General features: G+C 31.7%; 2 protein-coding genes across 3 annotated transcripts in view; one reads left to right on the forward strand and one right to left on the reverse strand.

Annotated features, from left to right (window-relative positions):
- Positions 1 to 12,840, reverse strand: part of LOC143239685 (pleckstrin homology domain-containing family G member 7-like) — a 406,704-nt gene that overhangs the window by 188,563 nt on the left and 205,301 nt on the right. The gene's annotated exons all lie outside the window — the stretch shown is intronic.
- Positions 1 to 12,840, forward strand: part of LOC143239688 (TBC1 domain family member 30-like) — a 54,359-nt gene that overhangs the window by 25,542 nt on the left and 15,977 nt on the right. For both annotated transcript variants that reach the window (XM_076481064.1, XM_076481063.1), the window contains one exon: positions 726 to 851. In XM_076481064.1, coding sequence (XP_076337179.1) covers positions 726 to 851 — 126 coding nt within the window. The remainder of the gene's footprint in view (positions 1 to 725; positions 852 to 12,840) is intronic.

A 12,840-nucleotide genomic window follows, 5' to 3' on the forward strand; every position in this document is an offset into this window, starting at 1 on the left:
TTTTCAAATTCCTTCACATAACTAAATTGTAAATATTTTTGGAACATATTGAAGTTCCCCTTGATATGTTACTGTAGAAGAACATTTTATTGAGACGAAACCTAATTTAGAGTTAAAATGTTGAAGTTATTTCTTTGTTCATTATATTAATTTACGAGTGAAACATACAATAAATTCCACAACTGTATAGGTTTTGAAAGATACATCTTCCTTCGTCACCTCTTATGACAGGGTTGTTTAAATTACAATTTCTTATATTGTCGAATATTTAGTATTTGGATTTAGTGACTTTTCTTATAATATAAAAGTTTGTGTTACCATTCTTCTAACTTAACTATTTACTCACATTTCTTGTTTAGTTCAACTGTTTTTACAATGGAAAGGTATTCGCCTTAAGGTTTCTTTTGCTATATTCTTAATGTAACGCTATGTTTGTTTCGGCCTTTAACCCAGTACTGTGTGAATTTTTAATAATTAATAAGTCGAAACAAAGCTATTTTTTTACTACTAAACAGGAAACTATTTAATTATTCTAATGTATTATTACTGAAACGTTCACTGCATTCTCTATAAAAAAAAAACAATTACTGATAATCTAACAAACGTCGATAATTGGTTTATACGAATAACAGAAACATTTCATTGGCTAGATGACTTCCAGTGTAGCTTTTTAATTATTTTAGTAGTGTTCTTTGTTCTTCATTTTAACAAGTTTTCTGTTTCAGCTATGGCTAACCTTGGGTGACAGACATCTACAAAAGCAGAAAATCGACTGGGAAGCAACAAAGAAATTGTATTTTAACGAAAAAACAAACTCTGATGATGACCGTCTTGGATCTCAAATCATCAAAGTAAGTTTAACTGAATGAAACATGTAATTACAAAGTGGGTGCTGTTAAAAACTTAAAAACTTCGAACGGATTTCTTTAAGATGTTAGAATCCAACTGGTTACCTGCGAGAGAAAAGTTAAGGAAGTTTTTCTATATTCTTTATTATTTCCAGCTCATAAATACGTTGATAGTAAATGGTTATTAAAATTCAATCTAACTGTTTAAGCTGCATCATTTGCACTACGCCTGAGAGTGCTCGAATCACCATCTGGAGATTGTGAGATACGAACTAAACGCCGAACATGCTCGCCCTTTCAGCCTTTGTGTTATTATAATGTGACGGTGAATCACACTGTTTATTCTTAGAAAAGCAGCTTAAGCGTTGGCGGTGGGTCCGCCGGCTGTTTTTCAGCAGATGTCCTTATCCCTCGGTAGCTTCGTCATAAACAAAACTTTAACCCTCCAAAAATAAATGTGACAGTTAGTACTGTGTCATTTTCATATTAGTAAACAATACCACGTTGGTGAAAGAAAGAAGAAAAGAGAAACCGGTTTTGATGTATTCGTTGTATCTTCTTTATTCTGTAAGAGTAGCCCGAGAGTTGGTGGTGGGTGCTATTGATTAGTTTCCTTCAATCTAGTTTATCGGCTCAAATATTCTGGACGAGTAGCGGAGATAGTCTTTGTGTAGTTTTGCGTGAAATTCGTAAAGAAAACTAAATAAAAACTGTAGACAATGCAAACAAAAATATCCTTTCAGAAAATTGCATTTAATCTAAAGAAGAGGGGGTAATGCCAAGGGTACTTGAAATAATGTGGATAAGACAGCTAGTGAAAAACTGTAAAACAGATGTTTTGAACATTTCTGTTAAGATAAATCCATCAGCTTGACCATTCAATCAACTAGTTAAAAGATGCTTCAGAAATCCATTGTATTTCTCAATACGGGAATCAAAACAAGGGTTTTGTATTTTACTTTTTATCAAACAAAAGATGTTAGGTTTGTTTTTATTGAATTGACGAACTAGTTCAGATATTTCATTTGTTCTCCTTGATAGGAGTTCGACATTTTTTTTGTATTTTAGCCAAAGCTTCTTAAGAGATATTTGAATTTGGAAAACCATTAGATGTGATGTATATTTCAGCTAACTGTGGTGATGTATAACATTATTTACTGTTACGGTGTCTGACAGCTCTGGGTTATTTTTGACAATATACATTAATTCTTTCTGTGTTCCATTAACTTGTCTTGATACTAAATAAAGGCCCATTAAAAACTGTGTCGTGAATTTGTTTGTATTAGATAACATGTAATGGATTGGATTGAGGCTTAAACATAAAGCTTAATAGATGAAAATAATATTTTTATCAAACTGGAACAGTAGAATGAAGTTAATAAGGAGTTAACAGCGTGTTAAAACAACGAAAACCACGTTGTTCTAGAGGGACTACTGTTACGAATGATAGACGGAACAATAATTCACCGTCTGCAACCTAGACTGTTGTGGTTCAACTACAACGTGTAGTGGCGTGCACGATACAGTTGGCTTGTTACCATGTGTATTCGTCTCACGGGAAATGGTTTTGTTTCAATAAGAAATGATTTTTGGCCTAACTAATATCGCGCGTATTCCTTATCAACGGTCGTTATTTGCCTATTAGGGATGCCATAAGTTTCAATTCGACTTGGATAATTCTTTATTAATGTATTAAATAAGCCTGTACGTTATCTAATTACTTATTATTACTCAGGGAAAAAGGATGCTTATACTGATAGTTCAACATGCTACACAAGTTTCAGTCAAAGTCTAAATTTACAAGCAAACGTTCATTTAATCTGTATAAGTAAACGTTATTCCACATTTTTTGACCAATCAGAACCAAACTTGACACAAGATAACCTCTAATTTCGGACCAATGTTACATTTCACTATTGTTAACATTCTTAAACACTACACCTTTCTCTTCAGTACAGGCACTCATATGTACTTTTGTTGTTTAATATATGTGGACTAACCATTAGACGGGTGAAATAAAATCTTTGTTAGAAAATTGCGTGTGTGTGTCTGTGAGTCTGTAAGTCTGTTCGTTATGCAAGGCCACATCTACAAACTCCAAACTCGGGGTACAGATATACCATTCTCCATTTTGAGGCAAAATGACCAATATATCAGTGTTACACAAACAGGACGACCAGTTGACCACAAACTGAAAAGGCCATTTGTGTATAGTGACATGTCATCAGTATGGCGTTTATAAATGAAATAATCTCATTTTCTTTGTTACCGACAAAAATACTGTCTAGAAAGATTTATAAAGAAATTAACATGTGAATAAATAACTAATCAGTTGAAGCCATTTTTATCTCAGCAACACCTGGAATAAGTTTACTGTATGTCATCTGTGGCACTTGTAGAGTCTCACTTCAGGAATCCCACGACACTTGTTACTGGAATATCTGATCTGTGTTTGTCACTGTAAACATGTCACTTGTTACAAGAATATCAGGTCTGTGTTTGTTACTGTAAACACGGCACTTGTTACTAGAATATCTGGTCTGTGTTTGTTACTGTAAACATGACACTTGTTACTGGAATATCAGGTCTGTGTTTGTTACTGTAAACACGGCACTTGTTACTAGAATATCTGGTCTGTGTTTGTTACTGTAAACATGACACTTGTTACTGGAATATCTAGACTGTGTTTGTTACTGTAAACATGACACTTGTTACTGGAATATCAGTTCTGTGTTTTTCAATGTAAACGGGACACTTGTAACTGGAAGATCTGGTCTGTGTTTGTTACTGTAAACACGACACTTGTTATTGAAAGTAGTTTACTTTTTACTGTCTAAACGCCTCATTATGTTGAAGTTCAGGCTTTGAACGTGATTGTTACAACTTTTAAAGCGACTGTGAATTGTTTAGTAAATCTATTGAATGTGGTAACATTTTACTTTAACACATCGTAACATTCTACCAATTAGGAAAGGTAGACACTTATCTTTCTAACACTGGAACACGTTTCTTCTCTCTCACTTTATGACTAACATGAACGTAACTGAGGTGGCGCCAGTTGTACCAGCGCGTTAGAAAAATGTCTATAAATTCCTATCCCGATACAAAACCCTCCCGGCGTTTACAATGTTTCTATTTTCTTTTTAAGAAGAACAAATAAAAGGCAATAAAAGTATATGTTGTGCTCGTGACGTCTGTTTCTTCTGTTGAAATCCTCTTTAGTACACTTCTACACTGGGATCTAGTGTGTCGTGCACCTGTTGAAATCCTCTTTAGTACACTTCTACACTGGGATCTAGTGTGTCGTGCACCTGTTGAAATCCACTTTAGTACACTTCTACACTGGGATCTAGTGTGTCGTGCACCTGTTGAAATCCACTTTAGTACACTTCTACACTGGGATCTAGTGTGTCGTGCACCTGTTGAAATCCACTTTAGTACACTTCTACACTGGGATCTAGTGTGTCGTGCACCTGTTGAAATCCTCTTTAGTACACTTCTACACTGGGATCTAGTGTGTCGTGCACCTGTTGAAATCCTCTTTAGTACACTTCTACACTGGGATCTAGTGTGTCGTGCACCTGTTGAAATCCTCTTTAGTACACTTCTACACTGGGATCTAGTGTGTCGTGCACCTGTTGAAATCCACTTTAGTACACTTCTACACTGGGATCTAGTGTGTCGTGCACCTGTTGAAATCCTCTTTAGTACACTTCTACACTGGGATCTAGTGTGTCGTGCACCTGTTGAAATCCACTTTAGTACACTTCTACACTGGGATCTAGTGTGTCGTGCACCTGTTGAAATCCTCTTTAGTACACTTCTACACTGGGATCTAGTGTGTCGTGCACCTGTTGAAATCCACTTTAGTACACTTCTACACTGGGATCTAGTGTGTCGTGCACCTGTTGAAATCCTCTTTAGTACACTTCTACAGTGAGATCTAATGTGTCGTAGTATTCATTTTATACTTCTCCGAAGGGCTGTCATTAACATTTTTTTTCTGTTCTGCTTAATTAACTGTCACTTTCACAGTGTTCGACTCTCTTGGATGTATTTCCTGCAGTTTATGAGAAACATCTAGTCGAACCAAAGACGACTTCTTGTAAATTAACAGTCACAAATAATAAACAGCTATTTGTTGTGTTTTATAATTACTTTTGGCCAGCAGTTTCTTTCTGATGTTTTCAAAAATATCAAATTGAGAAAAACAGGGTTCTAGATGGTTGTCTTAACTTGAAACGATTTTAATAAAATACATATCTAGAGTGCAAAGACAATGGATAATGCCTTCTGTGGATGTATAATTGTGTTTACCAAGTGCAGAGAAAGAGAACAAATTCCCATCAGATGACTCTCACACCTTGCAATACAGAAGATTAATTTGGCTCACGTTCCACGTGACTAATCTGTATCAGTTACCTGATCTTCGTGTTGGATTTCTTACTGATTCAATCACGCGTTTCAAATTATTTCACCAGGAATTGAACAAACAGCATAATATCTAATTATACTCCCTCAAATATTTGTTCTCAAACAGTAGAAAGGCGTGTGGGTAAAGCCCTAATTACATGTTATAATATGTTTACTGCGGCACTTCCTTTGATGGCAGAAATTAGTGTCCAGTTTACTTAGGGCACTTCTGAGTGAGTTTATACGATAGCTGAAAGAACAAACCGTTTGAAGTCTTTTCATTGTTAGAAAGGACAGGTTGAAAGGTGTTATATTAGAATTGAGAGCTAAACCAACTAACAAGTCAATTGTTTCATGTGGACCAACATACTAACTTAGTTTTAGAGGACTAGTTTCATTCCTATTCTCTGTTCGTCACGCTAGGTGTTCTTCCGACATTTACTGTTACTTACGGTAAGTGACTTATATTCTACTTGTAACGGCCTACGTTAAGAAATTGTCTTCAGGTTTTAAAGCTTCGCTAACAGTTTTTAATAATGTGCAACATTTTGCTCTTCATACTAAAAACCGTCTACACACTACAAGTTTTCCTTACACTTAACCTGTTTCTTGTAGAGCGACCTCTACAACAACGTTCTTCATCCAACTACAAATTCTCGCTAATATTGTTTATAGAAATGGTTGAATGGAATTTCATCCTGAATTCGCTCATAACATGAACAGACCATCGGATCTTTAAATTATCATGTATTAGTTACAGACAGAAAGGTATTAACGTAGTGATGTGTGACAGTATCACGTATTTAGGGAAAAAAGTTTTGAATAAAACATGTTAGTAGAAAACTGAAATAACTTATATGAAAGTATACTCTTAACACATTCACTACTATAACTTATATAAAAGTATACTCTTAACACATTCACTACTATAACTTATATAAAAGTATACTCTTAACACATTCACTACTATAACTTATATAAAAGTATACTCTTAACACATTCACTACTATAACTTATATAAAAGTATACTCTTAACACATTCACTACTATAACGTATATAAAAGTATACTCTTAACACATTCACTACTATAACTTATATAAAAGTATACTCTTAACACATTCACTACTATAACTTATATGAAAGTATACTCTTAACACATTCACTACTATAACTTATATGAAAGTATACTCTTAACACATTCACTACTATAACTTATATGAAAGTATACTCTTAACACATTCACTACTATAACTTATATAAAAGTATACTCTTAACACATTCACTACTATAACTTATATGAAAGTATACTCTGAACACATTCACTACTATAACTTATATAAAAGTATACTCTTAACACATTCACTACTATAACTTATATAAAAGTATACTCTTAACACATTCACTACTATAACTTATATGAAAGTATACTCTTAACACATTCACTACTATTACTTATATAAAAGTATACTCTTAACACATTCACTACTATAACTTATATAAAAGTATACTCTTAACACATTCACTACTATAACTTATATAAAAGTATACTCTTAACACATTCACTACTATAACTTATATGAAAGTATACTCTGAACACATTCACTACTATAACTTATATAAAAGTATACTCTGAACACATTCACTACTATAACTTATATAAAAGTATACTCTTAACACATTCACTACTATAACTTATATAAAAGTATACTCTTAACACATTCACTACTATAACTTATATAAAAGTATACTCTTAACACATTCACTACTATAACTTATATGAAAGTATACTCTTAACACATTCATTACTATAACTTATATAAAAGTATACTCTTAACACATTCACTACTATAACTTATATGAAAGTATACTCTGAACACATTCACTACTATAACTTATATAAAAGTATACTCTGAACACATTCACTACTATAACTTATATAAAAGTATACTCTTAACACATTCACTACTATAACTTATATGAAAGTATACTCTGGACACGTTCACTACTATAACTTATATAAAAGTATACTCTTAACACATTCACTACTATAACTTATATAAAAGTATACTCTTAACACATTCACTACTATAACTTATATGAAAGTATACTCTTAACACATTCACTACTATTACTTATATAAAAGTATACTCTTAACACATTCACTACTATAACTTATATAAAAGTATACTCTTAACACATTCACTACTATAACTTATATAAAAGTATACTCTTAACACATTCACTACTATAACTTATATGAAAGTATACTCTGAACACATTCACTACTATAACTTATATAAAAGTATACTCTGAACACATTCACTACTATAACTTATATAAAAGTATACTCTTAACACATTCACTACTATAACTTATATAAAAGTATACTCTTAACACATTCACTACTATAACTTATATAAAAGTATACTCTTAACACATTCACTACTATAACTTATATGAAAGTATACTCTTAACACATTCACTACTATAACTTATATAAAAAAGTATACTCTTAACACATTCACTACTATAACTTATATGAAAGTATACTCTGAACACATTCACTACTATAACTTATATAAAAGTATACTGGAACACATTCACTACTATAACTTATATAAAAGTATACTCTTAACACATTCACTACTATAACTTATATAAAAGTATACTCTTAACACATTCACTACTATAACTTATATAAAAGTATACTCTTAACACATTCACTACTATAACTTATATGAAAGTATACTCTGAACACATTCACTACTATAACTTATATAAAAGTATACTCTGAACACATTCACTACTATAACTTATATAAAAGTATACTCTTAACACATTCACTACTACAACTTATATAAAAGTATACTCTTAACACATTCACTACTATAACTTATATAAAAGTATACTCTTAACACATTCACTACTATAACTTATATGAAAGTATACTCTGAACACATTCACTACTATAACTTATATGAAAGTATACTCTTAACACATTCACTACTATAACTTATATAAAAGTATACTCTTAACACATTCACTACTATAACTTATATAAAAGTATACTCTTAACACATTCACTACTATAACTTATATGAAAGTATACTCTTAACACATTCACTACTATAACTTATATGAAAGTATACTCTTAACACATTCACTACTATAACTTATATAAAAGTATACTCTTAACACATTCACTACTATAACTTATATGAAAGTATACTCTGAACACATTCACTACTATAACTTATATAAAAGTATACTCTTAACACATTCACTACTATAACTTATATAAAAGTATACTCTTAACACATTCACTACTATAACTTATATAAAAGTATACTCTTAACACATTCACTACTATAACTTATATAAAAGTATACTCTTAATACATTCACTACTATAACTTATATAAAAGTATACTCTTAACACATTCACTACTATAACTTATATAAAAGTATACTCTTAACACATTCACTACTATAACTTATATGAAAGTATACTCTTAACACATTCACTACTATAACTTATATGAAAGTATACTCTTAACACATTCACTACTATAACTTATATAAAAGTATACTCTTAACACATTCACTACTATAACTTATATGAAAGTATACTCTTAACACATTCACTACTATAACTTATATGAAAGTATACTCTGAACACATTCACTACTATAACTTATATAAAAGTACACTCTTAACACATTCACTACTATAACTTATATAAAAGTATACTCTTAACACATTCACTACTATAACTTATATAAAAGTATACTCTTAACACATTCACTACTATAACTTATATGAAAGTATACTCTTAACACATTCACTACTATAACTTATATAAAAGTATACCTTAACACATTCACTACTATAACTTATATGAAAGTATACTCTTAACACATTCACTACTATAACTTATATGAAAGTATACTCTGAACACATTCACTACTATAACTTATATAAAAGTACACTCTTAACACATTCACTACTATAACTTATATAAAAGTATACTCTTAACACATTCACTACTATAACTTATATAAAAGTATACTCTTAACACATTCACTACTATAACTTATATGAAAGTATACTCTTAACACATTCACTACTATAACTTATATGAAAGTATACTCTTAACACATTCACTACTATAACTTATATGAAAGTATACTCTTAACACATTCACTACTATAACTTATATGAAAGTATACTCTGAACACATTCACTACTATAACTTATATAAAAAGTACACTCTTAACACATTCACTACTATAACTTATATAAAAGTATACTCTTAACACATTCACTACTATAACTTATATAAAAAAGTATACTCTTAACACATTCACTACTATAACTTATATGAAAGTATACTCTTAACACATTCACTACTATAACTTATATAAAAGTATACTCTTAACACATTCACTACTATAACTTATATGAAAGTATACTCTTAACACATTCACTACTATAACTTATATGAAAGTATACTCTGAACACATTCACTACTATAACTTATATAAAAGTACACTCTTAACACATTCACTACTATAACTTATATAAAAGTATACTCTTAACACATTCACTACTATAACTTATATAAAAGTATACTCTTAACACATTCACTACTATAACTTATATGAAAGTATACTCTTAACACATTCACTACTATAACTTATATGAAAGTATACCTTAACACATTCACTACTATAACTTATATGAAAGTATACTCTTAACACATTCACTACTATAACTTATATGAAAGTATACTCTTAACACATTCACTACTATAACTTATATGAAAGTATACTCTTAACACATTCACTACTATAACTTATATGAAAGTATACTCTTAACACATTCACTACTATAACTTATATGAAAGTATACTCTTAACACATTCACTACTATAACTTATATGAAAGTATACTCTTAACACATTCACTACTATAACTTATATGAAAGTATACTCTTAACACATTCACTACTATAACTTATATAAAAGTATACTCTTAACACATTCACTACTATAACTTATATGAAAGTATACTCTTAACACATTCACTACTATAACTTATATAAAAGTATACTCTTAACACATTCACTACTATAACTTATATGAAAGTATACTCTTAACACATTCACTACTATAACTTATATGAAAGTATACTCTTAACACATTCACTACTTATAAATTGTCCAAGAAGGTTCTTTGTGTGTATTTGTTTCGTCTCGTGTAACCAGGTGATTGAAAGAACCTGAACCTGAATGTTTTTACAAAAGAATGCCACTTACCAAACAAAACACTTGCTTCGGAAGTACTAGTGGATCTCAACAACAGCCAATGAACGTAACTGCCATGGGATTTCCGAATAAACTCAAAGCTATAGTGTTTGTACTTCAAAAGACGAAATTGTGGTCTTGCCGACAGAGCAGTAGTATGTGTTATGTTGACATGAATCTCATCACGATGTATGTCCATCTGGTGTCAAGAAAACAACATTGAAAATGTGGAAGTATTTTCAAATAAAAAACAGAGAGACGCGTTTGGAAGCTGACTAAGATAGTTAGGAATCTTAAAAGAGGATTTGTGTAATATTTATCAAAGAGAAGAAAATCAAACATACTTAAAGTTTTAAAATCGAGTTTTATTTGGTTAAATAACCGGTATGTCCAAGAAGTGTGTTTGTATAACACTGGAGTGAGCTACGTGCTTACACATTCTAAAATTCACCTGTTACTAGTGAATCTACATCAAAAATATTGTTATAAGATATACATAATTTAGATTTTAGCTAGAGGGCGAATTAATTTATGATGAAGTTAGCCCAAAAATATTCTGGATTATTAATGACCGAGAGACTTTAAGAAATATCTAGTACGTCGATTAGATTATAAATACGGATGAACCAGTAAGTTTGGAATAAAACAACAAAAGATGGTTGTTTTTCAGCCGGTTGAATGAATTAATCATTGTGTTTATGTATTTGGATCTGTCTTAGTTATGGAGTATATTAAGTTACTTTGTACAATTTATTATATTCCCTCTTTTTTCTTTACAATATCGCAGAAAGCGTGAGTGTAAATGTAGGCCTACAACAATGTACAAAGTGTACAAGTGTGTAAAGCAACGTTAAAGAATAAATGAAAATAATTTATTGTTACGCATACTGGACGTTGAATTAACTTGTTCAGATAACTCGAAAGAACTCGCTAGTAACAAAACAACAACATTACAACAATACTGTGTGGTTGAACTGTGTAAGCTAAAACTGGTTATATAATCATAATCATGAGCTCAAATTCCCTCCATTGCGTTTGCTTGGTTGTCAAGAGGACACACTGATTCAACGTTATTAAGTTTTATTCATCGGAACCCTCGCTTACAACTCTATGCTTATTCAGCTCAGCAGGATAACACAACCAAAATAAGAAAGACAGTCGAAAGAGAAAACCCCGAAATTCATAATAAAATTCACTGCTTTAACCATAACAGTTAATAATTTGCAGTCAAGCAATTGACCTCGTAGGAATATGTCTTTGAGAATAAGTTTTTCTAGTGTTTCAACCAACAATGATTTATCAAGAAGAAAATTTAAATTTAACTTAAAAATGTAGAGAAGTCAAAATATTAATCAAATAATACTTAAAGTAGAAGACCCGGCATGGCCAGATGGTTAAGGCACTCGAATCATAATCCGAGGGTCTCGGGTTCGAATCCAGTCACACCAAACATGCACGTCCTTTCAGTCGTGGGGGCGTTATAATGTCACAGCCAATCCCATTATTCGTTGGTAAAAAAGTAGCCCAAGAGTTGGCAGTGGGTGGTGATGACTAGCTGCATTCCCTCTAGTCTTACACTACTAAATTACGGACGGCTAGCGCAGATTGCCTTCGTGTAGCTCTACGCGAAATTCAAAACAAACCAAATCAAACTTAAGTCTTCGGATTTAGAACACTAAAATAAGGGGTTCAATTCCTGTCAGCGGAATGCTATAAGAAAGCACATAAATTTTGGCCCGGCATAAAATTTGGCACCAAGTGTGTTAAGGCGTGCGACTCGTAACCTGAAGGTCGCGGGTTCGTATCCCCGTAGCGCCAAACATGCTCGCTCTCCCAGCCGTGGGGGCGTTATAATGTGACGGTCAATCCCACTATTCGTTGGTAAAAGAGCAGCCTAAGAGTTGGCGGTGGGTGGTGATGACTAACTGCCTTCCCTCTAGTCTTACACTGCTAAATTAGGGACGGCTAGCACAGATAGTCCTCGAGTAGCTTTGTGCGAAATTCAAAAAACAAACGATCAAACTTAAAGTAGAGCCCCCATTGGCTCTACGTATAATCCTCTGTGTAGCTTTGTGCTTAATTTCAATCAATAGTAAAGGAGATAACCAAATATACATAAGAAAAGTGCTTTTCATGGAACACTAGAAGCAGGACAGTCTTTATCTATACACACGTTGTTACTAGATTAAAATTTATTTTCAGAAAACATATTTGTTTGAACAAGTTTGAAAAGAAATATCAGTTATTGCTTCGCGTCATGTGACGCACTCAGCTT

This window comes from Tachypleus tridentatus, chromosome 13 (assembly GCF_004210375.1).
Source record: "Tachypleus tridentatus isolate NWPU-2018 chromosome 13, ASM421037v1, whole genome shotgun sequence".
NCBI classification, from domain to species: Eukaryota; Metazoa; Arthropoda; class Merostomata; order Xiphosura; family Limulidae; genus Tachypleus; species Tachypleus tridentatus.